Consider the following 27,640-nt stretch of genomic DNA (forward strand, 5'->3'; position numbering starts at 1 on the left):
GGTGGGACAGTGCAGCTCACACTCACACAGCCCCAGTGTAGGGCAGGGAGCCTGCCAGGGCTGCAGGGGCTTGGACAGGAGACCGGGGCATGGCTCAGCGCGGAGCTACACAGGCGTCCTGGTCAGCACTCGGCCGAGAGCCCAAGGCAGCCTGCTCCAGAACCCAGCCCTCTGCGCTGTGGGCAAGCGCCCTAGGCAGCTGTTAGGAGACACGGGCACAGGGAGAGCACCGACGGTCCCAGCACTCCCGGAGACGGGCCCAGCCCCTGCACGCGCCGGCACAGAATGAAGGACATTGCAGAGAGCCGGCGAGTGGGGAGAGAGTGAGGGAGGGTGGGAGGCTTGTAATGGGGCAAGGGAGGTGCAGGGATGGGGGGATGGAGGGACGGGGGTTGTAAAGAGGCGGGGGAGATGCAGGGTGTGACGTAGTGGGGGGTAACTTGCTAACTCACTGGCTACTGTCTGTAGCACCACCGAGCAAGACAGGTGATGGGTCATTATTCCAAGAGGTATCTCAACCTGTCTGACCAGCTACCCTCCATGGAGAGGAACAAAGGAAGGTGGATGCTGCCCTGGCTGGGGGGTAGGGCTGGAGGAGAATGAGTTAGTTTCTGTCTAGAGCATGGAGGAAGCAGCCTCAACAACAGGCTGGGGGGTTTAGAAGCCGAGACCCCCCCCATATCAAGGGGGGCTGAGGCATCCTAGGCCTGCCCTGTAACCAGATGACATCTGTGCTGTGCTGTATCCTGGAGAAGCAATAAACCACCTCTATTCTACTGGCTGGTGGAGTCTGTTCGTGCCATTTCGGGGGTGCAGGAGGCGGGGGACCCCCAACGCGCCGTCACACTGGTGTCAGAAGTGGGATGCATTGCACCCCGTGGATGGAGTTTCCAGCGGCGAGCGACAAGGCGCAGTAGAAGCAAGAGCCCTGGAGCAGGTATTCAGGAGACTGAGCGAAGCGGTTCCTGGGAATCGTGGGTGCTGCATCACTAGACCGGTGAGTCTGCACTGAGGGGACCAGCGGGCAGATGGCCTACGCCCGACTCTTAAAGGCAGAGCTGGTGAAGCTGTGTAGAGAGAGGGGCTTGCCTGTGCAGAAAGCAACCAAGGCCCAGCTAATTGCCCCACTGGAAGAGAATGACCAGCCACGGGGCCAGGATCTTGTCCCCAAGAGGGGCAGCCAGACCCCCCCCTGCGAGTGTGTCAGGCTCAGAGAGGGGGAGGAGCACTGGAACCCACCGGAGAGATGAGACAGCTTCCCCCAGGAGGCCTGCAAGCTGTAGCCCATCTAGGGCAGGGGCCAGCCCAGCGGAGCTGCGGCAGCTGGAGATCCAGCTGCGGATCAAGGAATTGGAAGTACAGGACCGAGAGAAGGAGCGCCAGGACCGAGAGAGGCAGTGACAGCATGAGCTGGCCATGGCAGAGCGGAGACCCGGCGGGGCACCGGCTGCGCCAAGTGCGGATGGGCCCCAGGGTCCCAGGATTGCCAGACGCTTGGAGAGGCTCGTGGTGGCCCAACTGAAGGACGTGGGTGACATAGACGGGTTCCTCAGCTCCTTTGAGAGGGCCTGTGGACTGCAACGGGTTCCCCCAGCTGACTGGCTGCAGGAGCTCATCCCCACACTGAACCAGGAGGCGGCTGGAATGCTCAGTCAGCTGGAGGACCTACAGCCAGGGGCTTACAACCGAGTCAAGGAGTCCTTGCTGCACAAGTTCGGGCTCACCCCCGATATGTACAGGAAGAGGTTCCGGGGGGTGCAGAAGGAGCCACGGGAGACCTATGTGGACCTGGCCTCCCGCCTGGCGCAATACTGCCGCAAGTGGGTGTCTGGAGTCAGAGCCCAGACAGCAGAGGAGCTGCTCAAGCTGGTCCTGATGGAGCAGTTCTATGAAGCGTGCCCACCCAAACTGAGGCTGTGGCTCAAGGACCGGAGACCAGAGAACCCCCAGGAGGCCGGGAGGCTGGCGGATGAGTTTATGGAGAGCCGGTCCGGGTATGAACGGGAGTCCCGGAGAGAAAGGGAATTGCGCAGAGACTGCAAACTGAGGCAGGGGCCGGCAGGCAAACCTCAGCTCAGAGAGAGGGGAAGGATGCTCATTGCACCTCCCCTGGGAGGTCTGACCCTCGGGAGGCGGATTTCTCCGTGTACCGGGTGGGGGCAGGGCGGCCCCTGCGGAGCGAGTGCCTCATACCCCTGGAGGTGGATGGTAGGAAGGTGACGGGTTTCTGGGACACGGGGGCTGAGGTGACTCTGGCCCGATTCGACATAGTGGCCCCAGAGCGGATACTACCCCACACCCAGCTGACCCTGAAGGGCATAGACGGGTCCCCGTTTAAGGTGCCTGTAGCCCGGGTGCATCTGAAATGGGGGGCGAAGGAAGGTCTCAAGGAAGTGGGGGTGCACCCGCACTTGCCCACCGAGGTGCTGATGGGGAATGACCTAGAGGAGTGGCCCCATGAATCCCAGCGGGCTCTAGTCACCGCCCGTAGCCAGAGCCAGCGAGAGTCTGGCAACCTGGATCCAGGGAAGGACTCCCGGCAGAGTCCTCAGGGTCCCATCCCAGCTTACACGGGGTCCAGCCAGGCTGGGACTCCGGACCTAGGCAAAGGTGGGGGACAGGTCCCGATCCCTGCCTCAGCAGCTGAATTCCAGGCTGAGGTGCAGGCAGACCCCTCCTTGCAGAGGCTGAGGGACCAGGCTGGCCTCCGTGCAGCTCAGCCCCGGGGGAGAGGTGGCCAGGAGAGATTCCTGTGGTAGCGTGGATTCCTGTTCCAGGAATGGCTTCCCTCCAGGAAGGCGAGGGCATGGGGGGTCCAGCGGCAGCTGGTCGCCCCCCGAAAGTATCGCCTCAAGCTGCTGTATTTGGCCCACGATGTCCCCGTTGGGGGCCACCGGGGGATCCGGAGCACCCGGCTGAGGCTGCTCCAACACTTCTACTGGCCGGGAATCTTTACAGCCGTGCAGCGGTACTGCCGGTCCTGTGACTCCTGCCAGAGGGGCGGGAAGGCCCAAGACAGGAGGAAAGCGGCTTGGGGGCCCCTACTCCAGATAGAAGAGCCTCTGGGCTTGCTGAGAGAGTTATGGGAGGGGAAGTCCTCCCTGGATGGAGCATCGGGGGTGGAAGCCGCCCTGGCTGTCCAGAGAAGGCTCGCTGGGCTCATGGCCCCGGCCCGAGAGACCCTGGCCAGAGATCAAGGCCAGTGGAAGGGTGGGTGCGACCCCCGAGGACAGGCCTGTGCCAGTCGCCCTGGAGCGGGGCGGCGAGTGGACAGAGGGAAGCCAATTCATGTGGGGCCTCGCTGCGGCCGGCCCGAGTCAAGGGGAGCACCCATGTCCCCAGGGCGGGTTCCCACGCAGAGGACCCGAACTTCCCTAGGTCACGAGCGGAGTGACCCTGCTCAGTTCGCTCTCGGAGGGGGGAGAACTGTGACATAGTGGGGGGTAACTTGCTAACTCACTGGCTACTGTCTGTAGCACCACCAAGCAAGACAGGCGATGAGTCATTATGCCAAGAGGTATTTCAACCTGTCTGACCAGCTACCCCCCATGGAGAGGAACAAAGGAAGATGGATGCTGCCCTGGCTGGGGGGCAGGGCTGGAGGAGTTAAGTTAGTTTCTGTCTGGGAGCATGGAGGAAGCAGCCTCAGCAACAGGCTGGGGGGTTTAGAAGCCGAGACCCCCTCCCCCATATCAAGGGGGGCTGAGGCATCCTAGGGCTGCCCTGTAACCAGATGACAGCTGTGCTGTGCTGTATCCTGGAGAAGCAATAAACCACCTCTATTCTACTGGCTGGTGGAGTCTGTTCGTGCCATTTCGGGGGTGCAGGAGGCGGGGGACCCCCAACACGCCGTCACACAGGGCTGGGAGGATGGAGGGACGGGGGTTGTAAAGAGGCGGGGGAGATGCAGGAATGGGGGGATGGAGGGACGGGGGTTGTAATGGGGCGGGGGAGGTGTAGGGATGGGGGATGGAGGGACGGGGGTTGTAATGAGGCAGGGGAGGTGGAGGGATGGGGCGATGAAGGGACGGGGGTTGTAAAGAGGCGGGGGAGATGCAGGGTTGGGGGGATGGAGGGACGGGGGTTGTAATGAGGTGGGGGAGGTGGAGGGATGGAGGGACGGGGTTGTAAAGAGGCGGGGGAGATGCAGGGTTGGGGGGATGGAGGGACGGGGGTTGTAATGAGGTGGGGTAGGTGGAGGGATGGGGGGATGGAGGGACGGGGGTTGTAATGAGGTGGGGGAGATGCAGGAATGGGGGGATGGAGGGACGGGGGTTGTAAAGAGGTGGGGGAGGTGGAGGGATGGGGGGATGGAGGGACGGGGGTTGTAATGAGGCGGGGGAGGTGGAGGGATGGGGGGATGGAGGGACGGGGGTTGTAAAGAGGCGGGGGAGATGCAGGGTTGGGTGGATGGAGGGACGGGGGTTGTAATGAGACGGGGGAGATGCAGGGTTGGGGGGATGGAGGGACGGGGGTTGTAATGAGGCGGGGGAGATGCAGGGTTGGGGGGATGGAGGGATGGGGGTTGTAATGAGGCGGGGGAGATGCAGGGTTGGGGGGATGGAGGGACGGGGGTTGTAAAGAGGTGGGGGAGGTGCAGGGCCGGGGGTTGTAATAGGGCGGGGGAGGTGCAGGGCTGGGGGTTGTAATGAGGCGGGGGAGGTGCAGGGCCGGGGGTTGTAATGGGGCGGGGGAGGTGCAGGGCCGGGGGTTGTAAAGAGGCGGGGGAGGTGCAGGGCCGGGGGTTGTAATGAGGCGGGGGAGGTGCAGGGCCGGGGGTTGTAATGAGGCGGGGGAGGTGCAGGGCCGGGGGTTGTAATGAGGCGGGGGAGGTGCAGGGCCGGGGGTTGTAATGAGGCGGGGGAGGTGCAGGGCCGGGGGTTGTAATGGGGCGGGGGAGGTGCAGGGCCGGGGGTTGTAATGGGGCGGGGGAGGTGCAGGGCCGGGGGTTGTAATGAAGCGGGGGAGGTGCAGGGCCGGGGGTTGTAATGAGGCGGGGGAGGTGCAGGGCCGGGGGTTGTAATGAGGCGGGGGAGGTGCAGGGCCGGGGGTTGTAATGAGGCGGGGGAGGTGCAGGGCCGGGGGTTGTAATGAGGCGGGGGAGGTGCAGGGCCGGGGGTTGTAATGGGGCGGGGGAGGTGCAGGGCCGGGGGTTGTAATGGGGCGGGGGAGGTGCAGGGCCGGGGGTTGTAATGGGGCGGGGGAGGTGCAGGGCCGGGGGTTGTAATGAGGCGGGGGAGGTGCAGGGCCGGGGGTTGTAATGAGGCGGGGGAGGTGCAGGGCCGGGGGTTGTAATGGGGCGGGGGAGGTGCAGGGCCGGGGGTTGTAATGGGGCGGGGGAGGTGCAGGGCCGGGGGTTGTAATGGGGCGGGGGAGGTGCAGGGCCGGGGGTTGTAATGGGGCGGGGGAGGTGCAGGGCCGGGGGTTGTAATGGGGCGGGGGAGGTGCAGGGCCGGGGGTTGTAATGGGGCGGGGGAGCTGCAGGGCTGGGGGTTGTAATGGGGCGGGGGAGGTGCAGGGCCGGGGGTTGTAATGACCGTTGCGTCTGGGGAAAGGCAGAGGGGCCGGCAAGGGATCTGCCTGTTCGTACTTGTGGGTATTTCGACTCCCATAATACAGCCATGAGCTGGATGTCCCTCTTGGGCTGTCCCTCCTTGCAGCCCCCAATTCCTCTCCACCCCCCCACAGCGCCTGGAGACTCCTGGGGCTGCCGCTTTGCAGGAGCTCCCGGTGCTGCTGGGAGTTCAGGGGCCCTGCAGGGCCAGGCTGCAACACCCTGACTGAGTCAGGGCGAGACACATCCCACCTTTCCCAGCCCGGTTCTGTGGCCGGGGGTGGGGTCCGTGGTCGTGTTCACATCCCTCCCATTCTGGGCTAATACCAAACCAGCCGGTGCCGTGGCCTAGGGCTCTAGGCTGAATGAGGCCCAGCCCAAAGAGCCGAGAGCAGGAGACGGGGCCGGCCAGACGGGGACCAGGAGAGCGAGGACTGCGAATGAGCCGGAGGAGAAAGGGCGGGCGCGCTCCAGGACGAGATGGGAGTGGGGAGCACGTAGGGATGTCACAGGTTTCAAATGTTCACCTTGATGGGCTGTGACAGGTTTAATTTCCAAAGTACACCCGTTAAAGTGATGGATGGGAAGCGTTAATCTTGCGCCGAGTGTGTTTGGGGCCCTTCGCGGCTGTGAAAAGGGTTTGTTTTGCTGCTGTTATTTATGAGGCTGTTTCTGCAGGCTCCGGGCACACATCCAGTTCTGGTGGGACAAGGGGAGGGGATGCTCTGGACACCTTGAGGGAGATAGAGGCTGATTTACAGCCACTTATCCACATGACTCATGATGTAAACATAGACAAATGCCATTAAAGACACATTTCTCCCCTGCCGCCCCCCTCTGCCCGCACTGCCATGCGCTCTCCAAGCTGAGCTGCTCTCTGGCAGGCCAAGGGCACCCTGGCCAGGTGGTTCCTACAACGGCCTCTGCTCAGGGCTATACAGATGCAATAAGTAAAAATAAGCTGCAAAAGTAAAGTGTGTGACATGTGCTAACCTAAGGAGAGGGGGGCATCATTCATATTTTGCCCCAGGGGCAAAACGCTTTGTTAACCCTACCTGGGACAGGTGACAGGGTCAAATCAGCGTGAATTGCTTAATTAAAGTCAGGGCTACTTACTGTAAGTGTAATGCACCAAACCAGGCACACAACGCTCCTGTTTGTCACGCTGGCCAGCAAGAAGTCACACAAGCAAACACGTCAGACTTTCCAGCTTTTCCTGTGCCACAATCAGCACCCGCCTTACGCAGCGGAGAGGTTCTGAAAGCCGATCTCACCAACTCCAAACAGGCTCTTCCGATCCCACAGGACCGGTCCTAATCCCGATCCCAGGCCAGTTTATACCTTAGCTCTTACCCCAGAAAGAGCCGCTGGGCCAATCCTTTAGCATCTAACCTTGAAAGGTTTATTAACAGAGAGAAAGAAAGAAAAGATTGAGAGTAGAATTGTTAAGGGAATCAAATGACGTCCACCCATTCCAAAGTTCTTGGTGCTGGCTTGTAGCAGAGATGGAGTAATCTGCTGTTTACAGGTCTCTGGAGAACAGCCTGTGTTAGCGGTGCCTCGCCACTGTTCATTACCCACACCACTGGTGGTGCGGAGCCAGGACTCAAGGCTGGAGGAACCATTCATCCGATCTGACTGGGAGGGAGCAGGGCTGCTGCTGCTGCAGATGGACCAACAAGGAGAGGCAGGAGGCCAGGTCCTAGAGATGAACCATGTCTCCTCTGATACCGGCACCAGCTTCAAGGGAACAGTGGGATCTAGTCCCTGCAGATGACAGTGGATGGGATCAGATGCTCTGTAGTCTTCTCAATGGTGGCAGGTGGGGGCGGGGGTTGCTGATTGGCAGCCAAGCTCCTGTGGGAATCCCTCCATGCTCCAGGGGCCCATCCCAGGCCAGAGGCTCTGTGCCTCGCTGGGTCCAATTCCCACACCACAGGGCCCACCTGGAGCAGCTTCATAGGCAGCCCCACCGGGCCATGGAGCTGGGGGCTGATCCGGAGAACCCCGTGTTCTCATGCCAGAAACCACCCCGCACCCTCAGTTCCTATCTGCCCCAGCCTCTCCCCCACCCCTCCCCTGACCTCTCCCCACCCTTCCGCCACAGCTTCACTCCAGCCCCCTCCCCTACTGCTCCCCCTCCCCTACTGCTCCCCTTTCCCCACTTCCCCCAACCCCCCTCCCCTACTGCTCCCCTTTCCCCACTTCCCCCAACCCCCCCTCCCCTACTGCTCCCCTTTCCCCCACTTCCCCAACCCCCCTCCCCTACTGCTCCCCCTCCCCTACTGCTCCCCTTTCCCCACTTCCCCCAACCCCCCTCCCCTACTGCTCCCCTTTCCCCACTTCCCCAACCCCCCTCCCCTACTGCTCCCCCTCCCCTACTGCTCCCCTTTCCCCACTTCCCCCAACCCCCCTCCCCTACTGCTCCCCTTTCCCCACTTCCCCCAACCCCCCCTCCCCTACTGCTCCCCTTTCCCCACTTCCCCAACCCCCCTCCCCTACTGCTCCCCCTCCCCTACTGCTCCCCTTTCCCCACTTCCCCCAACCCCCCCTCCCCTACTGCTCCCCTTTCCCCACTTCCCCCAACCCCCCCTCCCCTACTGCTCCCCTTTCCCCACTTCCCCCATGTGACGTAGTGGGGGTACCTGGCTGGTTTCTATGCTGCTGGCTCTGGGGGAACCCCCACTGGCTGCCCTGGGTACCACGACCCAGCAAAACAGGATGAGTCACTATGCAAACCAGTGGCCAGACACCCCCCATGGAGAGGAACAAAGGAAGGGGGATGCTGCCTTGGCTGGGGGGCAGGGCTGGAAGTTAGTGAGTTGGTTGCTGGCTGTCGGAGGGCATGGAGGAGAGCCTAGGAGAAGGGGCTGGAGTTTAGGGGCCCAGTCTCCCCCATCTCAAGGGGGCCTGAGGCATCCTAGCCCAGTTCCTGTGACCAGATTACATCTGTGCTGCGCTGTGCTGGAGGAGCAATAAACCACCCTCAATTCCACTGGCTGGTGCAGTCTGTTTGTGCCATTTCGGGGTGCAGGAGACCCCCAACGCGCCGTCACACCCCAACCCCCCCTACCCTACTGCTCCCCTTTCCCCACTTCCCCAACCCCCCTCCCCTACTGCTCCCCTTTCCCCACTTCCCCCAACCCCCCCTCCCCTACTGCTCCCCTTTCCCCACTTCCCCCAACCCCCCCTCCCCTACTGCTCCCCTTTCCCCACGTCCCCCAACCCCCCTCCCCTACTGCTCCCCCTCCCCTACTGCTCCCCTTTCCCCACTTCCCCCAACCCCCCCTCCCCTACTGCTCCCCTTTCCCCACTTCCCCAACCCCCCTCCCCTACTGCTCCCCCTCCCCTACTGCTCCCCTTTCCCCACTTCCCCAACCCCCCTCCCCTACTGCTCCCCTTTCCCCACTTCCCCCAACCCCCCCTCCCCTACTGCTCCCCTTTCCCCACTTCCCCAACCCCCCTCCCCTACTGCTCCCCTTTCCCCACTTCCCCCAACCCCCCCTCCCCTACTGCTCCCCCTCCCCTACTGCTCCCCTTTCCCCACTTCCCCCAACCCCCCCCCATACTGCTCCCCTTTCCCCACTTCCCCAACCCCCCTCCCCTACTGCTCCCCTTTCCCCACTTCCCCAACCCCCCTCCCCTACTGCTCCCCTTTCCCCACTTCCCCAACCCCCCCTACTGCTCCCCTTTCCCCCACTTCCCCAACCCCCCACCCCTACTGCTCCCCTTTCCCCACTTCCCCAACCCCCCTCCCCTACTGCTCCCCTTTCCCCACTTCCCCAACCCCCCTCCCCTACTGCTCCCCTTCCCCCACTTCCCCAACCCCCCACCCCTACTGCTCCCCTTTCCCCCACTTCCCCAACCCCCCCCCACTGCTCCCCTTTCCCCCACTTCCCCAACCCCCCCTACTGCTCCCCTTTCCCCCACTTCCCCAACCCCCCACCCCTACTGCTCCCCTTTCCCCACTTCCCCAACCCCCCACCCCTACTGCTCCCCTTTCCCCACTTCCCCAACCCCCCACCCCTACTGCTCCCCTTTCCCCCACTTCCCCAACCCCCCCCACTGCTCCCCTTTCCCCCACTTCCCCAACCCCCCACCCCTACTGCTCCCCTTTCCCCACTTCCCCAACCCCCCCACTGCTCCCCTTTCCCCCACTTCCCCAACCCCCCCTACTGCTCCCCTTTCCCCCACTTCCCCAACCCCCCACCCCTACTGCTCCCCTTTCCCCACTTCCCCCAACCCCCTACTGCTCCCCTTTCCCCCACTTCCCCAACCCCCCTCCCCTACTGCTCCCCTTTCCCCCACTTCCCCAACTCCCCTCCCCTACTGCTCCCCTTTCCCCACTTCCCCCAACCCCCCCTCCCCTACTGCTCCCCTTTCCCCACTTCCCCAACCCCCCTCCCCTACTGCTCCCCTTTCCCCACTTCCCCAACCCCCCCTACTGCTCCCCTTTCCCCCACTTCCCCAACCCCCCACCCCTACTGCTCCCCTTTCCCCACTTCCCCAACCCCCCTCCCCTACTGCTCCCCTTTCCCCACTTCCCCAACCCCCCTCCCCTACTGCTCCCCTTTCCCCCACTTCCCCAACCCCCCACCCCTACTGCTCCCCTTTCCCCACTTCCCCAACCCCCCCCCCCCACTGCTCCCCTTTCCCCCACTTCCCCAACCCCCCACCCCTACTGCTCCCCTTTCCCCACTTCCCCAACCCCCCACCCCTACTGCTCCCCTTCCCCCACTTCCCCAACCCCCCCCACTGCTCCCCTTTCCCCCACTTCCCCAACCCCCCCCACTGCTCCCCTTTCCCCCACTTCCCCAACCCCCCTCCCCTACTGCTCCCCTTTCCCCACTTCCCCAACCCCCCCCACTGCTCCCCTTTCCCCCACTTCCCCAACCCCCCCCCCCCTACTGCTCCCCTTTCCCCAACTTCCCCAACCCCCCACCCCTACTGCTCCCCTTTCCCCACTTCCCCCAACCCCCTACTGCTCCCCTTTCCCCCACTTCCCCAACCCCCCACCCCTACTGCTCCCCTTTCCCCACTTCCCCAACCCCCCTCCCCTACTGCTCCCCTTTCCCCCACTTCCCCAACCCCCCCTACTGCTCCCCTTTCCCCCACTTCCCCAACCCCCCACCCCTACTGCTCCCCTTTCCCCACTTCCCCCAACCCCCCCCTACTCCTCCCCTTTCCCCACTTCCCCAACCCCCCCTCCACTACTGCTCCCCTTTCCCCACTTCCCCAACCCCCCTCCCCTACTGCTCCCCTTTCCCCCACTTCCCCAACCCCCCACCCCTACTGCTCCCCTTTCCCCACTTCCCCAACCCCCCTCCCCTACTGCTCCCCTTTCCCCACTTCCCCAACCCCCCACCCCTACTGCTCCCCTTTCCCCACTTCCCCAACCCCCCTCCCCTACTGCTCCCCTTTCCCCCACTTCCCCAACCCCCCCCCACTGCTCCCCTTTCCCCCACTTCCCCAACCCCCCACCCCTACTGCTCCCCTTTCCCCACTTCCCCAACCCCCCTCCCCTACTGCTCCCCTTTCCCCCACTTCCCCAACCCCCCACCCCTACTGCTCCCCTTTCCCCACTTCCCCAACCCCCCTCCCCTACTGCTCCCCTTTCCCCACTTCCCCAACCCCCCCCACTGCTCCCCTTTCCCCCACTTCCCCAACCCCCCACCCCTACTGCTCCCCTTTCCCCACTTCCCCAACCCCCCTCCCCTACTGCTCCCCTTTCCCCACTTCCCCAACCCCCCTCCCCTACTGCTCCCCTTTCCCCCACTTCCCCAACCCCCCCCCACTGCTCCCCTTTCCCCACTTCCCCAACCCCCCACCCCTACTGCTCCCCTTTCCCCACTTCCCCAACCCCCCTCCCCTACTGCTCCCCTTTCCCCACTTCCCCCAACCCCCCCCTACTGCTCCCCTTTCCCCACTTCCCCAACCCCCCTCCCCTACTGCTCCCCTTTCCCCCACTTCCCCAACCCCCCTCCCCTACTGCTCCCCTTTCCCCACTTCCCCAACCCCCCTCCCCTACTGCTCCCCTTTCCCCCACTTCCCCAACCCCCCACCCCTACTGCTCCCCTTTCCCCACTTCCCCCAACCCCCCTCTACTGCTCCCCTTTCCCCCACTTCCCCAACCCCCCTCCCCTACTGCTCCCCTTTCCCCCACTTCCCCAACCCCCCCTACTGCTCCCCTTTCCCCCACTTCCCCAACCCCCCACCCCTACTGCTCCCCTTTCCCCACTTCCCCCAACCCCCCTCTACTGCTCCCCTTTCCCCCACTTCCCCAACCCCCCTCCCCTACTGCTCCCCTTTCCCCCACTTCCCCAACCCCCCCCACTGCTCCCCTTTCCCCCACTTCCCCAACCCCCCACCCCTACTGCTCCCCTTTCCCCACTTCCCCCAACCCCCCCCTACTGCTCCCCTTTCCCCACTTCCCCAACCCCCCTCCCCTACTGCTCCCCTTTCCCCACTTCCCCAACCCCCCTCCCCTACTGCTCCCCTTTCCCCCACTTCCCCAACCCCCCTCCCCTACTGCTCCCCTTTCCCCACTTCCCCAACCCCCCTCCCCTACTGCTCCCCTTTCCCCACTTCCCCAACCCCCCTCCCCTACTGCTCCCCTTTCCCCCACTTCCCCAACCCCCCTCCCCTACTGCTCCCCTTTCCCCCACTTCCCCAACCCCCCACCCCTACTGCTCCCCTATCCCCACTTCCCCCAACCCCCTACTGCTCCCTTTTCCCCCACTTCCCCAACCCCCCTCCCCTACTGCTCCCCTTTCCCCCACTTCCCCAACCCCCCCCCATACTGCTCCCCTTTCCCCCACTTCCCCAACCCCCCACCCCTACTGCTCCCCTTTCCCCACTTCCCCAACCCCCCCTCCCCTACTGCTCCCCTTTCCCCACTTCCCCAACCCCCCTCCCCTACTGCTCCCCTTTCCCCACTTCCCCAACCCCCCTCCCCTACTGCTCCCCTTTCCCCAATTCCCCAACCCCCCTCCCCTACTGCTCCCCTTTCCCCACTTCCCCCAACCCCCCCACTGCTCCCCTTTCCCCACTTCCCCCAACCCCCCCCACTGCTCCCCTTTCCCCACTTCCCCAACCCCCCTCCCCTACTGCTCCCCTTTCCCCACTTCCCCAACCCCCCTCCCCTATTGCTCCCCTTTCCCCACTTCCCCCAACCCCCCCCACTGCTCCCCTTTCCCCACTTCCCCAACCCCCCCTACTGCTCCCCTTTCCCCACTTCCCCAACCCCCCCTCCCCTACTGCTCCCCTTTCCCCACTTCCCCAACCCCCCTCCCCTACTGCTCCCCTTTCCCCCACTTCCCCAACCCCCCTCCCCTACTGCTCCCCTTTCCCCACTTCCCCAACCCCCCTCCCCTACTGCTCCCCTTTCCCCACTTCCCCCAACCCCCCCCACTGCTCCCCTTTCCCCACTTCCCCAACCCCCCTCCCCTACTGCTCCCCTTTCCCCACTTCCCCAACCCCCCTCCCCTACTGCTCCCCTTTCCCCACTTCCCCAACCCCCCCCACTGCTCCCCTTTCCCCCACTTCCCCAACCCCCCTCCCCTACTGCTCCCCTTTCCCCACTTCCCCAACCCCCCACCCCTACTGCTCCCCTTTCCCCACTTCCCCAACCCCCCACCCCTACTGCTCCCCTTTCCCCACTTCCCCAACCCCCCTCCCCTACTGCTCCCCTTTCCCCACTTCCCCCAACCCCCCCCACTGCTCCCCTTTCCCCACTTCCCCCAACCCCCCTCCCCTACTGCTCCCCTTTCCCCCACTTCCCCAACCCCCCCTCCCCTACTGCTCCCCTTTCCCCACTTCCCCAACCCCCCCACCCCTACTGCTCCCCTTTCCCCCACTTCCCCAACCCCCCCCACTGCTCCCCTTTCCCCACTTCCCCAACCCCCCTCCCCTACTGCTCCCCTTTCCCCACTTCCCCAACCCCCCACCCCTACTGCTCCCCTTTCCCCACTTCCCCAACCCCCCTCCCCTACTGCTCCCCTTTCCCCACTTCCCCCAACCCCCCACCCCTACTGCTCCCCTTTCCCCACTTCCCCAACCCCCCTCCCCTACTGCTCCCCTTTCCCCACTTCCCCCAACCCCCCTCCCCTACTGCTCCCCTTTCCCCACTTTCCCAACCCCCCTCCCCTACTGCTCCCCTTTCCCCACTTCCCCCAACCCCCCCCCCCTACTGCTCCCCTTTCCCCACTTCCCCAACCCCCCACCCCTACTGCTCCCCTTTCCCCACTTCCCCAACCCCCCACCCCTACTGCTCCCCTTTCCCCACTTCCCCAACCCCCCTCCCCTACTGCTCCCCTTTCCCCACTTCCCCCAACCCCCCCACTGCTCCCCTTTCCCCACTTCCCCCAACCCCCCTCCCCTACTGCTCCCCTTTCCCCCACTTCCCCAACCCCCCTCCCCTACTGCTCCCCTTTCCCCCACTTCCCCAACCCCCCTCCCCTACTGCTCCCCTTTCCCCACTTCCCCAACCCCCCACCCCTACTGCTCCCCTTTCCCCCACTTCCCCAACCCCCCCCACTGCTCCCCTTTCCCCACTTCCCCAACCCCCCTCCCCTACTGCTCCCCTTTCCCCACTTCCCCAACCCCCCACCCCTACTGCTCCCCTTTCCCCACTTCCCCAACCCCCCTCCCCTACTGCTCCCCTTTCCCCACTTCCCCCAACCCCCCACCCCTACTGCTCCCCTTTCCCCACTTCCCCAACCCCCCTCCCCTACTGCTCCCCTTTCCCCACTTCCCCCAACCCCCCTCCCCTACTGCTCCCCTTTCCCCACTTTCCCAACCCCCCTCCCCTACTGCTCCCCTTTCCCCACTTCCCCAACCCCCCCCCCTACTGCTCCCCTTTCCCCACTTCCCCAACCCCCCTCCCCTACTGCTCCCCTTTCCCCACTTCCCCCAACCCCCCTCCCCTACTGCTCCCCTTTCCCCACTTCCCCAACCCCCCTCCCCTACTGCTCCCCTTTCCCCACTTCCCCAACCCCCCTCCCCTACTGCTCCCCTTTCCCCACTTCCCCAACCCCCCTCCCCTACTGCTCCCCTTTCCCCACTTCCCCAACCCCCCCTCCCCTACTGCTCCCCTTTCCCCCACTTCCCCAACCCTCCTCCCCTACTGCTCCCCTTTCCCCACTTCCCCAACCCCCCCCCCCTCCCCTACTGCTCCCCTTTCCCCACTTCCCCAACCCCCCTCCCCTACTGCTCCCCTTTCCCCACTTCCCCAACCCCCCTCCCCTACTGCTCCCCTTTCCCCACTTCCCCAACCCCCCTCCCCTACTGCTCCCCTTTCCCCACTTCCCCAACCCCCCTCCCCTACTGCTCCCCTTTCCCCACTTCCCCAACCCCCCTCCCCTACTGCTCCCCTTTCCCCACTTCCCCAACCCCCCTCCCCTACTGCTCCCCTTTCCCCACTTCCCCCCCCAACCCCCCACCCCACTGCTCCCTTTCCCCACTTCCCCCAACCCCCCTCCCCTACTGCTCCCCTTTCCCCACTTCCCCCAACCCCCCTCCCCTACTGCTCCCCTTTCCCCACTTCCCCAACCCCCCTCCCCTACTGCTCCCCTTTCCCCACTTCCCCCAACCCCCCTCCCCTACTGCTCCCCTTTCCCCACTTCCCCAACCCCCCTCCCCTACTGCTCCCCTTTCCCCACTTCCCCAACCCCCCCCTACTGCTCCCCTTTCCCCACTTCCCCAACCCCCCTCCCCTACTGCTCCCCTTTCCCCACTTCCCCCAACCCCCCCTCCCCTACTGCTCCCCTTTCCCCACTTCCCCCAACCCCCCCTCCCCTACTGCTCCCCTTTCCCCACTTCCCCAACCCCCCTCCCCTACTGCTCCCCTTTCCCCACTTCCCCAACCCCCCCTCCCCTACTGCTCCCCTTTCCCCCACTTCCCCAACCCCCCTCCCCTACTGCTCCCCTTTCCCCACTTCCCCAACCCCCCCTCCCCTACTGCTCCCCTTTCCCCCACTTCCCCAACCCCCCTCCCCTACTGCTCCCCTTTCCCCCACTTCCCCAACCCCCCACCCCTACTGCTCCCCTTTCCCCACTTCCCCCAACACCCCTCCCCTACTGCTCCCCTTTCCCCACTTCCCCAACCCCCCCTCCCCTACTGCTCCCCTTTCCCCCACTTCCCCAACCCCCCTCCCCTACTGCTCCCCTTTCCCCACTTCCCCAACCCCCCTCCCCTACTGCTCCCCTTTCCCCACTTCCCCAACCCCCCTCCCCTACTGCTCCCCTTTCCCCCACTTCCCCAACCCCCCTCCCCTACTGCTCCCCTTTCCCCACTTCCCCAACCCCCCTCCCCTACTGCTCCCCTTTCCCCACTTCCCCAACCCCCCTCCCCTACTGCTCCCCTTTCCCCCACTTCCCCAACCCCCCACCCCTACTGCTCCCCTTTCCCCACTTCCCCAACCCCCCTCCCCTATTGCTCCCCTTTCCCCACTTCCCCCAACCCCCCCCACTGCTCCCCTTTCCCCACTTCCCCCAACCCCCCTCCCCTACTGCTCCCCTTTCCCCCACTTCCCCCAACCCCCCTCCCCTACTGCTCCCCTTTCCCCACTTCCCCCAACCCCCCCTCCCCTACTGCTCCCCTTTCCCCACTTCCCCAACCCCCCTCCCCTATTGCTCCCCTTTCCCCACTTCCCCAACCCCCCTCCCCTACTGCTCCCCAGCGCCAGCTGATCAGGGGCGGGGCGAGCGGGGCGGGGTCTCGGCGCTGCCCTCTGGCGGCCGCTCCCGCCGCGGCGCGATTCGCCTCCAGCACCGGGCCCCTCCCGGCCGCCGTCGTTGCTCGGGGCGATGTCGCCGCCGCGTCCAGTTTCCATAGAGACGGCAAGATGGCGGCGGGCGGACCCCGTGGCGCTGAGCCCCGCCCCCTCTGAGGTACCCCTCCCGGCACCCCCCGAGCCCCGCCCCGCCCCTCGGGTACCCCCTAGCCCCGCCCCCTCTGAGGTACCCCGCCCTGCACCCCCGAACCCCGCCCCGCCCCGGGACCCCCCCTGAGCCCCGCCCCCTCTGAGGTACCCCGCCCGGCACCCCCCGAGCCCCGCCCCGCCCCTCGGGTACCCCCTAGCCCCGCCCCCTCTGAGGTACCCCGCCCTGCACCCCCGAACCCCGCCCCGCCCCGGGACCCCCCCTGAGCCCCGCCCCCTCTGAGGTACCCCGCCCTGCACCCCCGAACCCCGCCCCGCCCCGGGACCGCCCCTAGCCCCGTCCCCTCTGAGGTACCCCGCCCTGCACCCCCGAACTCCGCCCCGGGACCCCCCCTAGCCCCGCCCCCTCTGAGGTACCCCGCCCTGCACCCCCGAACCCCGCCCCGCCCCGGGACCGCCCCTAGCCCCGCCCCCTCTGAGGTACCCCGCCCTGCACCCCCGAACTCCGCCCCGGGACCCCCCTAGCCCCGCCCCCTCTGAGGTACCCCGCCCTGCACCCCCGAACCTCGCCCCGGGACCCCCCCTAGCCCCGCCCCCTCTGAGGTACCCCGCCCTGCACCCCCGAACCTCGCCCCGGGACCCCCTAGCCCCGCCCCCTCTGAGGTACCCTGCCCTGCACCCCCGAACCCCGCCCCGGGATCCCCCCTAGCCCCGCTCTCTCTGAGGTACCCCGCCCTGCACCCCCGAACCTCGCCCCGGGACCCCCCAGCCCCGCCCCCTCCCCGCCCTGCACCCCCCCCCGCCCCGCCCCTACCCCCCCCCCCCCGGGGCTTTGCTTTGGAGGCCCCACCCGAAGCAGACGCTGTGCCCCCCCCCGCAGGCTGCCCGGCCCGGACCCGGCAGGGGCCCTGCTCCCTGCCCAGCCGGGTGGGTGCTGGGGGCTGAGCCCGGGCCGGGCTGGGGGGAGCCTGGGAGACCAGCCTGGCCCAGGCAGTGGCTGGAGCGGAGCTGGACAGCGCGGGGCGGCCCGCTCCCTGGCTGGCTGGGCCCTGTCCCACGCTCCTGCCCCCTTTGGCCCAGCTGCCCCGTGCCCGCCCAGGGAGCTGCCCAGAGCCGCCTCCGGCCAGACTCCGGTGCAGCAGACCAGGCCGGTGAGCGGGGTTCCGGGGACGTTCTCATGGCCGCTTGCCTGCTTCACGGGGCCCTACAGGTTTCGTGGGTTTGGGGGGTGCCACCGTGTCACCGTGACGCAGGGTGACCAAAGCCGTCCAGTGACTCTTGGGGCTGCACTGCGGGGTGGCTGGACCGTCACCCCTCACGTGGCAGCGGGAGATCCCTGCACAGACAAGGGAGTCGGTTGAGTGACGTCTCCCTCGCCCTGCAGGAAGAGCCATGTCCCAAGCGAGGGCCCCTGAGCGCTCGGCACGGAAGGCCAAGGAGAAGAAAAGCACTTTCGGGGGCATTGAAGTGACGGAGGCTCTCCACTGGCATGGCTGGGAGCTGGGAAAGGAGTTTCCCAAACATTTGTCCTTGAAAAACGTTCATATGAAAACCCAGAAGCTGAGTTACAGGTAGGTGGGGGCCTCCTCCTCTCCCCTCACTAGCGGGATCAGTCCCTCTCCATCCCTCCACCCATGCTGATACCCTCCCCGACCCTTGCATGGCGCCCTCCTGCCCCTTCTCTTTCCTGCTAGCTCTGGGCTGGAGTGTGCGCTTGGAATCACAGGGCATCCTGCTCTGCAATATGCCCTCTTGGGTACAGAAAGCTTGTCCCTGGCAATAGTTTGTCAAGCGCTGTGGCTTGTTTCTTTGAGATAATACGTCTGTCCTTGAGCCGTGTCAAACCCCGATGAGAATCAGCGTCTAGTGGGAGAGAATCCAGGCAGGATGCGTACTGGTGTGGCCGGGAAGCAGTGCATCTGATAGGCCCCTGTTCTGCAGGGCTTCTCACACATCTCGTGACCACCTCAGCTCCAACTGTCACTGGTCTGCCCATTGCAGAGTTGCCTGGTGGGGGTGGGGCCACGTAACACTATTGTTCAGGGAAAGAAAGGGGTCGAGGGTTGTGATACTGTAGTTGATTAACCAATAAGCAAAAGCTCGTGGGTTAATGCTATAGGTTGCACACATCCCCCACCTTGCTAGTAAATTTTTTAACAGGCTGCTCAGCAGCCCAGCTCAGTCCTGGCTCATGCTGGGTCCGGGAGCTCAGCCCTCTGCCCCCCTGGACAGGGGCTGCTACCACCCTGCACTGCTGCTTCTGTATCAGACGCAGCACCACAGGTCTCCAAGGGGAGCTGGTTTTTAAACTGGCTCCCCTCTTGGACCAGAGCCCGCCTGGCACCCTGCGCTGCTGCCACCTCTGATACAGAGGCAGCAGCACGGAGTTGCAGGGGGCTTCCACTGGCTGCCGGCCCCACCCCGGGGACTATAGAATAGTCGAGTGACCAATAAGAATTCATGAGGTTACTCAACTATTCAGCTAACCGATATTTAACATCCCTATTGGGATGCCTCGTGACATGGTCATCGCACCGTCTGCCCTGGTGCTCTGGGCAGTGTGATCAAGGGGCATGGAGCAGCGCAAGGCGGGGAGGGGGCAGAGGTCCTGGGGAAGTGTTCAAGAGGTGGGGAGCAGGAGGCCCTCAGGCGGGGAGCAGGGAGGGAGTTGGATGGGGCTGGGGGCCGGGCTGTGCATGGCTGTTTGGGAAGGCACAGGCTCCCCCACCTTTCCCTACCCAGCCCTCCATACAATTTCGTACTTGATGTGGCCCTCGGACCAAAATGTTTGCCCACCCTTGCCTTGGACTCAAAGGTTGAGCTTGCCGTGGACTAGAGTTTGGGTGCCCACGGTGTCTAAGGATGAGGCCCACGGTTTTTCAATCTGGGCACCCAAAGATAGAGGCTGGTTTTGGAACCATTGTTCTTAGCATCTCTGTGCCCTGTTGACCAGGGTAATGCTGCTTCCCCGCCTGGCAGGGGCGGGGCCAGGACGGCATCTCGGAAGGTGGGAGTCGGCACGGTTGGGGTGCTGACTAGGTGCTGACCTCAGCTCCTCTGCTGTCTCTCTTGTTTTGATTTGATTTTCTAGACCTCCTGCCACAAAGTTTTTCATCACTGTTTTCCCGCAGCCAATTGTCCTGAGCCCTGGGATGTCCTTAACTCTTCCCATCATTTTCCGCCCCTTGGAAAAGGTAAATTGGTACCTCCCACAGCCCTGCCTCTGCTGTCACAGCTGCCATCTGCAAGGCCCTGGGAAGGGAGGGAATAGGCGGTGGGGGTCAGCAGATCCCTTTCTCTCCGATGCCCTTTGGGTTTTTTAGTTTAGGGGGCTTTGTTTGCTTTTTTTAAAAAACATTTCTTAAGTGACTGTATCGCTGGGGGAAGGTGCTGAAGTGTTGGCCCTTGGGGCCGAGAGCTTCTGTCCGTGCCAGAAAAGGTACAGCCTGAGCAGCAGCAGGGTAAGTTTACACCCCATGCTAGTGCGCCTCAGTCCTGCCCTGAAGGGACTCCTATGGAGGGAGCGTGGTCCACTCTACTCTTGGCTGCTGTGCAGTTTGCCCACACGTGGTTTCCCCAGGGGCCAGTCTGTGTATCCTACATGTTGCCTCTTCCTTCTCAACACAGCATGCTTGGGCTGTCAGTCACTCGCCCAGATGGGGCCTGGTGCTGGGGATTTTAGTGCAGAACCCTTGATTCTGGGGTCTGTTCTCTTTCCCCTTTGGCCCACTGACCTAGGCACGGTGCGTGGGCTGTCAATTGACTGTGGGTTGAGTGGCAAGAAGCTCCCCCGTCCTCCCCTTTGATTGCAGAATTTATTTAGTGTCATTTTTGCGCGTGTGCTTGGACGGAGGAGATAGGGACGGACAGTGTGTGGGGAGTGCGTGTTAGACACAAATGGTATGTGAGCCCATTCTAGTGCTGATTCCCTCTGTATCTACTGCATGGCCAAGGCACACTGCTGCTCTGCGTAATAGCCCGCCCTGGGAACTTGTACGCCCTGGGCTCGGCCATGGCAGGGAGCCTTTCATCTTGCGGGCACTGGTTCCAGTCTGCCCCGAGTTTGGAGGGCTGCCTCGCTAGGCTTTGGGGAAGGCGAGAAGGAGCATTTTGCCTGGAGGTTTGTGTCTGGCCCTGGCCGTGTGAGCGGTGGCATGAAAGTGTTACACCCACTTGCTAGTCAGTGGCCTGTGTGAAACCAGTCGGTGGTCGTGTTGTTTTCAGGCAGGCAGGTGTCCACGTCGCGCCGGGCCCCTTGTGCAGCTGGCAGCCTGCTGGCCAGACGCCAAGGACTGCCTGGGCCATAAAGGGCGGGGAGTCAGCTTGCCTACACACGAGCTGCTGCCAGGGTATGCTTGTGGCCCAGTGGGCTGTAGTGTGTGGAAGGGGTGTGCCTGGCAGTTCCCTGCACTGCAACAAACAGCCCATCAGTCTGCAGCCCTCCGCCCGCCCACGTTGCAGGTAGGCGCGCGTCCAGCAGAGCACTTAGCCACACGTCTCTGCACTGCTCCAGGAGCCCCGCGGGGGGCAGGGGGCCTCGCATGCGCACACGCAGGGGCTTCGCTGGGTCAGGGTCTCAAAGAGGTTGAAAAAAGAAAAGTGCCAGGGGACAAGCAGAGGTTGCATGAATGTATCTGGCAATGCAATGGGGTGCTCTCTGGGGCTGCGCGATTCACGTCCAGGAGAGAGAGCCGGTCCCTAGCGCGTCTCACGTCCTACCCCCATCTCACCTGCTCCAGCAGCACTGGAACGCCAGAACACCCCTGTGCCCAGAGGAGGGTGGGTAGCCAGGGGCCAGGGAAAGAGCCTAGCCGGTGGGAGACTGGGTCCTGTCTGGCTGTCCGGCTCTCCCACCCTCCTCCTCCTTTCCTTCTGCAGAAGGAGTATGACGACAGCATCTGCTTTGAAAAGCCGGAGGGTGAGTTCTCAGTCGCCCTCCGAGCGACGCTCCCACGCCACGAGCTGCTCTTCCCAGATGCCATCCAGCTGCCTCTCTGCGCCATCCATGACTTCACCGAGGCCGCATTTCCTCTGTGCAACATTGGGTGAGTGAGCCCCCAAGTTGCTCAGGTCGAGCAGAGCCACGGTCCACACCCACTGGCACCAATCCAGCCTTCTTGTGCCTAGGCCAATTTGGCTCCGTTGGCTCATTGGTTAGATCTTGCTGTGATTCCCAGCCGAGGCTGCCATCATTCCCTGGAAGCCACCTCCACAGCGCAAGACCTTGCGGGGTTAGGCTGTACAGGGGAGGGCTCTGGGGTTGGGCAGTGATGCGAGGCTCCAGTTCCTCCTGATCAAGAGCACAGACGTGGGGAAGAGCCTTTCAGACCTAGGTCTGTTTTGTTAGAGCTGCCAATGCTTGAAATGCTACGGCAGCGCTGGTGCAGCGCTTCAGGAAGACACTACCAACGCCGATGGAAGGGGCTCTCCTGTTGGTGTAGGTATGCCACCTCCCTGAGAGGCGGTATTTGGGTTGCGGGAGATTGCAGCTGTCAGCCTAGTGCTGTCTACACAGGGACTTGGGTCGGCTGAACTCCGGGGCTCAGAGGCTTGGATTTTTCACACCCTTGACTGATGCAGCTAAACCAACCTAATTTTAGCCCCGGCCTTTCTAGATGGAAAGTCTCATCTGTAGCTGGGTACCCTTGCTTGTGGAATGCATTGGGAGCATCTCCTGGATGTTAAGGCCTGAAGGGACTGTTATTTCATCTAGTCTGACCTACGTAACAGACCTTTTGAGGTCCCTGCCAACCCCTGTTTCTGTGATTCCTCAGGGCAGGTAGCTACATCAGCCCCCACCAGAGCAGCAGATTCCTCTCTTGGGAATCTTGGCTAATGGAGCTATGGAGACTAGACCCTCCTCTCGCTTCCTGGGCTGGGCTAAGGCCTGTTGGCAGGACAGAGTGCCTGTGCTGAGCCTGCTCTGGGTCAGCAGAAGCCTTGGGTCTCTAGGGCTGGGGATCCAGCCTTAATTTCACCCAGAGAAAACGGAGCGAAAGCCTGGGGGTCCCCCTGCTGGCAGTTAGTGTCTCCTGTCAGGGCTGGGCTTCTGATGCTGGCGGTGGTAGGAGAATCATGGACTCACCGACACTAGAACTGGCAGGGACCTCGAGAGTCATCGAGTCCAGTCCCCTGCCCTCACAGCAGGACCAAATACTGCCTAGATCACCCCTGACAGGCGTCTGTCCAACCCGCTCTTCAATATCTCCAGTGATGGAGATTCCACAACCCCCCTAGGCAACTTATTCCAGTGCTTCACCTGGAATTTCTGTTTCTGGTGTTGGTCATCTTCCCTCCCAAGTGCAAACTAATGGTTCTTATCAGCCTCTTGTAACTATTTAGTCTTGGAGATGCTACTAGACTAATTGTGTTTTTTTAAGTTTTTCCTGTTACAGACTCACTCGGCTATCCCTCTGACGCTTATCTACTCACTGTCTTTTTTTCTTCTCCCCTTCAATTTTTTTCCTCCCCTCCCCCCTTCCCTTATTTATTCTCGGATCCGGACTTCCAACACTCGTGCCCACGAAAGCTCATGATACCATCTACATGTTTTGTTAGTCTTTAAGGTGCTACCAGACTATTTGTTGTGTTTTTTAAGTTTTTCCTGTTACAGACTGACTTGGCTACCCCGCTGAAGTTTTTCACTATCCTGACAGTTGGGAAATGTTTCCTAATGTCCAACCTAAACCTCCCTTGCTGCAGTTTAAGCCCATTGCTTCTTGTCCTGTCCTCAGAGGCCAAGGGGAACAATTTTTCTCCCTCCTCCTTGTAACACCCTTTTACGTACTTGAAAACTGCTCTCCTGTCCCCTCTCAGTCTGCTGTTTTCTAAACTAAACAAATCCAGTTCTTTCCGTCTTCCCTCCTAGGTTGTTTTCTGGATCTTTAATAATTTTTGTTGCTCTTCTCTGGACCCTCTTCAATTTCTCCACATCTTTCTTGAAATGTGCTGCCCAGAACTGGACACAATCCTCCAATTGAGGCCTAATCAGCACAGAGCAGAGCAGAGCAGAAGAATGACTTCTCGTGTCTTGCTCACAACACTCCTGTTCATGCAGCCCAGAATCATGGTTGCTTTTTTGCAACAGTGATGGCAGGGAGATGCGTCCAGGGCACTCAGGTGCTGTTCCTAACACTGCCTCTCAGCAAGGCCCAATGTCTTTCAATGTGTCTGATTTGAAACAGCTAATCCCTGCTCCGGGTTCACAGTGCTTTCTCTGTCCTTCCTCCTCTGCACGTTCCTCCTCTCAGATATGTGACTAACAGGCGTGCATGGGGCAGGGTGTGTTGGAGGAGATCACTGTATACTGCATTTCACAAGGTGGGGGGGCTTCCCTTCTGTTTGTGTGAGCAGGTCTCTGTCTCACAGCTCAGCCTGCGGCCGCGGGGTTCAGTTGCCTCGAGCCTCCATGTGTGCACCTCGACCTCCCCGTACACGCAGTCAGGATCTTGAACAGCGCATGCACCTGGAGAAAGGGGTGGAGCTAGTTGTTAGTAATTTCACACTCCTTCCCAGGCCGCCGGCAGAGCTTGTTCATTCAGCCCTTCTCTGAGTTTGCCTCTCGTCCACTGGCAAGCCAGCAGCACAGAAATGAGAGCAGGTGTTACCCGCACAAATGTCTCTGTCTCTTCCACACTGTAGGGAGACACCTCTACCCAGTTCCTAGGGCTCAAGGTACAACCCTGTTAATTTGCATACCCACCCTCACCCAATTCCTAGGGCTCAGGGTGCATCTTCCTATGAGTTTTGCAGGATCTTTAGCCACTGAAAGAGCCTCACACAGTAATATCCTTCTCCTCTATTGATTGACAATTCCCAAACAAACCGACTACACATGCTAAGCACACGGTGTCATGCTCACCAATCTGGCTGCAGGCAGACTTCCCCTGCTGGCCAGGCAAGGTCAGTCTCTCTGGATCTTAGTTGCTGCACGTCACGGTTGTGCAGGAGATAAGAGGCAGCTCTTATCTTAGGCTGGGTCTTGGAGGTGAGTCCCCCTTCTTGGGGTTCCTTGTCTCCCTTTGGTCGTCTTCCAGCCTTTTGCGTCCTTCCTTCTGCTTCTGTTACTTCTGATCTTCTTTTTCCTGATCTCCTTCTTGGACCCCAGTGTATATAATGAAACCTGAGTCTTGCTTAGCTAGACCTTAACCAATTAGTTTAGTATAATTTTACTAACCAATCATAATAAAATTACCTAACCAATCATATCCCACCACCTTAATTGATTTACACCTAGCAAAATTAATTATCCAGCAGACAGGAACAGTTACAAACCAGACAGGGATCACACAGACAAACAATAGGAAAGTGTCATGACAATGATCATAGTGTGGAATCCTCATTCTATTCTCTCTGGATAAGCAGTTTCTTGCCAGACAGAATGGTGTTACTTCAGTTTTCTTTACCTACCCTGTGTGACGTAGTGGGGGTATTGGGCTGCTTTCTATGCTGGATCTGTGGTAACCCCCACTGGCTGCTGCCAGTACCACAGCCCAGAAGGACAGGGAGTGAGACATTATGCAAAGAGGGTCTCAACTTGTCTGACCAGCTACCCCCCATGGAGAGAAACAAAGGAAGGTGGATTCTGCCCTGGCTGGGGGGCAGAGCTGGAGGAGAGGGAGTTAGTTTCTGTCTGGGAGCATGGAGGAAGCAGCCTCAGCAACAGGCTGGGGGGTTTAGAAGCCGAGACCCCCCCCCATATCAAGGGGGGCTGAGGCATCCTAGGCTTGTCCTGTAACCTGATGACATCTGTGCTGTGCTGTACCCTGGGGAGGCAATAAACCATCTCTATTCTACTGGCTGGTGGAGTCTGTTCGTGCCATTTCGGGGGTGCAGGAGACGGGAAAACCCCAACGTGCCGTCACACCCTGAGATCTGTGTCTTTATCCAGTGACAGTGGGGGAGCGATCAGGACACAGTCCGCTCCTCATAGCCTGGGGCGACACTTTGTAATACAATGTAGATGGAATGTGAGGATGTGGCTCCAGGCCTTACAGTACTGGCTGCTGCTCTTCAGTCTGGCTGCAGAAGGCGGCTTTGGTTCAGGCCTAGAACAGGCCTTCCAACATGGCCACAGAAAAGCCGTATTGTTACACAGGCTTCCAGGACCCACGTTTCCACGCAGGGGCAGGCACGCAGGGACTGCTGATGCTCACAGCGGCTGGAGAGAGGTGGGCTGAGAGAAAGGCAGGTGGAGCGCAGCAGGCTTCAGGCACTGGCTGGCTGCTGGCATCGCCTGGCCGGGCGTGTTACATCTGCATGTCCCGTGCCAAGGCCTGTCACTCGAGGACCGCGCTGCTTGGCTCCTCGTGATGCTGCAGCAGCACACGCAGGAACTGAACAACACTCGTCGCTTCCCCTCGAGCCCGGCGGGGCCGCGGGGAGGTGGCAGTGGGCTGTTGCTCAAACACACAGTGGTCACTCTGGGCAGGGACTCTGCTGCCTGGCCATGTCAGCCAAGAGTAAGGAAAGGCGGAGTCGTCCTGTGTGACTGGTTTTGAATGAAAGGGCATTAGGTTCAGGGGGCATCACAGCGGAGATCACCAAAACCGCGAGGGGGGGGGGGCTCGGTAAGAGGGCCAGCCCTGGGAGGAGCTTCAGGGCAGGGGGAGACAAAGCTCTGGGGGGGGGGGGGGGGAGCAGGTGGGAGGCCTCAGACCTTCTGCTTGGAAACGGTCACATGTTCTACCGTGTTTGAAACAGGGGCAGGGGGCGGGGGGAAGCTGGCAGTAAATTGTGGCTAGACGGCACAGAGGGCCCAAAGGGAGCCAAGTGCAGATGGCTCTGCTGTGAACCATGCTATGTGTCCAAGTGCACTGTGGAAGGCGTTTGCCTTCTGCTGACACCCCGGGGGCGGGGCAGTGGCCCCAAAAGGCTGACTGGAGGGGCACAGCCCTGGTGTGAATGTGCCAGGAGAGACGCACCGAGAGGTGGGTTGTGGGCGTGATGTTTGCTTACCGCACGTCTCCATTTCCTCTAGTGACCTAATCACATTATTTACCTGGGAGACGCCGAGCCCCTTCCACCTGGTGCCGGTCAGTGGCATGCTGGAGCCCGGCGCTGAGTGCGTGGTGAAGGTCACCTTCCAGCCCCAGGCGGCGCTGGTGTATGACGAGACCGCGATATGCTGGTTTGGGGACAATGAGGAACAGAAGAGGCCCCTCCAGCTAAGAGCCATTGGTGAGGCTTTCTGGAGCGTAAAGGCGAGGGAAGGCTGCGGAGTCCATCGGTGCAGGAGTCTGTGAAATCACAGTCCATACAAATGCACCCAGAGCCATGACGAATGGCCCTTCTCCTGTCCCAGGCAAATCAGTGGTGACCAAAGTGAAGCCTGCATAGAAATTGGCCTATGAACTTCTGGACTGGGTGTGCAGTAGGAGTGTGAGCGGTTAACCAGTAAGCTTCCCTCGGTGTGGGCGATGCTTACGTGTTATGGCTAACCCAGGGGCCTGGAGCAGCCTCTGTCCGCGGTGGGCCCGGCCTTGTGCACCCTGGACAGGGGTATTCCAGCCTGGCTGACGCAGCGCCTGCTTGCCTGCCTGTCCTGTTTAAGTGATTAACTCATTAAACGTAACATTTAAATGACTAACTAATTAAACATCCCTATTGTGCAGCCATCCTCACCCTTAATACAGAGAGAATGTGGAGACTACGGGTCCCAGCACGCAATGCTGCAGCTTGGGCGATTCTCATGTTCTTCAGTAACTTGATGGGGAAAGAGGAGGTGATTTAATTTGCATAGTTGCAAATTTGCATAGTTTTACACTGAAGCTGCAGGCCCCTTGCCTACACTAGGGCTCTCATGCGCGCTACGGGGCCAGAGCGTGGCTCCGTGCAGGCGATTATTTTGAACAACCACAGTTACTAAGATCTAGAGCAGTGGTCCCTAACGCGGTGCCTGTGGGTGCCATGGCACCCGCTGGGCCATTTATGTGCACCCATCGAACAATCTGGGCCGGCCCTGCCCTTGGGCGTGGGGCACATGCGCAGTGCTGGCCCCAGGTGCATGGGGCATGGGTGGCCCCTGCCCCGGGCACACAGCACAAGCGCGGTGCCGGCCCCTGGCGCATGGGCGGCCCCTCCCCCGGGGTCGCGGCACATGCAGGTGCCGGCCCCGGGCACCTGGCAGATGGGCAGCCCCTGCCCTGGGGTTGCGGCACATGCCGGTGCCAGTCCCGGACGCACGGCGCATGTGCTGGCGCTGGCC

At 62.2% G+C, this 27,640-nt stretch overlaps 1 protein-coding gene across 7 annotated transcripts in view; it reads left to right on the plus strand.

Annotated features, from left to right (window-relative positions):
• Positions 1 to 16,324: 16,324 nt before the first annotated feature.
• Positions 16,325 to 27,640, plus strand: part of CFAP65 (cilia and flagella associated protein 65) — a 47,422-nt gene continuing 36,106 nt past the window's right edge. For 3 of the 7 annotated variants that reach the window (XM_089779606.1, XM_089779609.1, XM_075932933.2), the window contains exons 1-5: positions 16,325 to 16,444; positions 17,819 to 18,005; positions 19,526 to 19,628; positions 21,313 to 21,479; positions 26,414 to 26,613. In XM_089779606.1, the coding sequence (XP_089635732.1) occupies positions 17,827 to 18,005; positions 19,526 to 19,628; positions 21,313 to 21,479; positions 26,414 to 26,613 (649 nt within the window). In that variant the 5' untranslated portion in view covers positions 16,325 to 16,444; positions 17,819 to 17,826. Of the gene's footprint in view, positions 16,445 to 16,692; positions 16,719 to 17,079; positions 17,098 to 17,818; positions 18,006 to 19,525; positions 19,629 to 21,312; positions 21,480 to 26,413; positions 26,614 to 27,640 lie in introns of those variants that run through there. The other 4 variants (XM_089779607.1, XM_089779608.1, XM_089779610.1 and 1 more) reach the window with 4 other exon arrangements.

The sequence above is a fragment of the Pelodiscus sinensis genome, chromosome 7 (genome assembly GCF_052426305.1).
Source record: "Pelodiscus sinensis isolate ZL-2025 chromosome 7, ASM5242630v1, whole genome shotgun sequence".
Taxonomy (NCBI): domain Eukaryota; kingdom Metazoa; phylum Chordata; order Testudines; family Trionychidae; genus Pelodiscus; species Pelodiscus sinensis.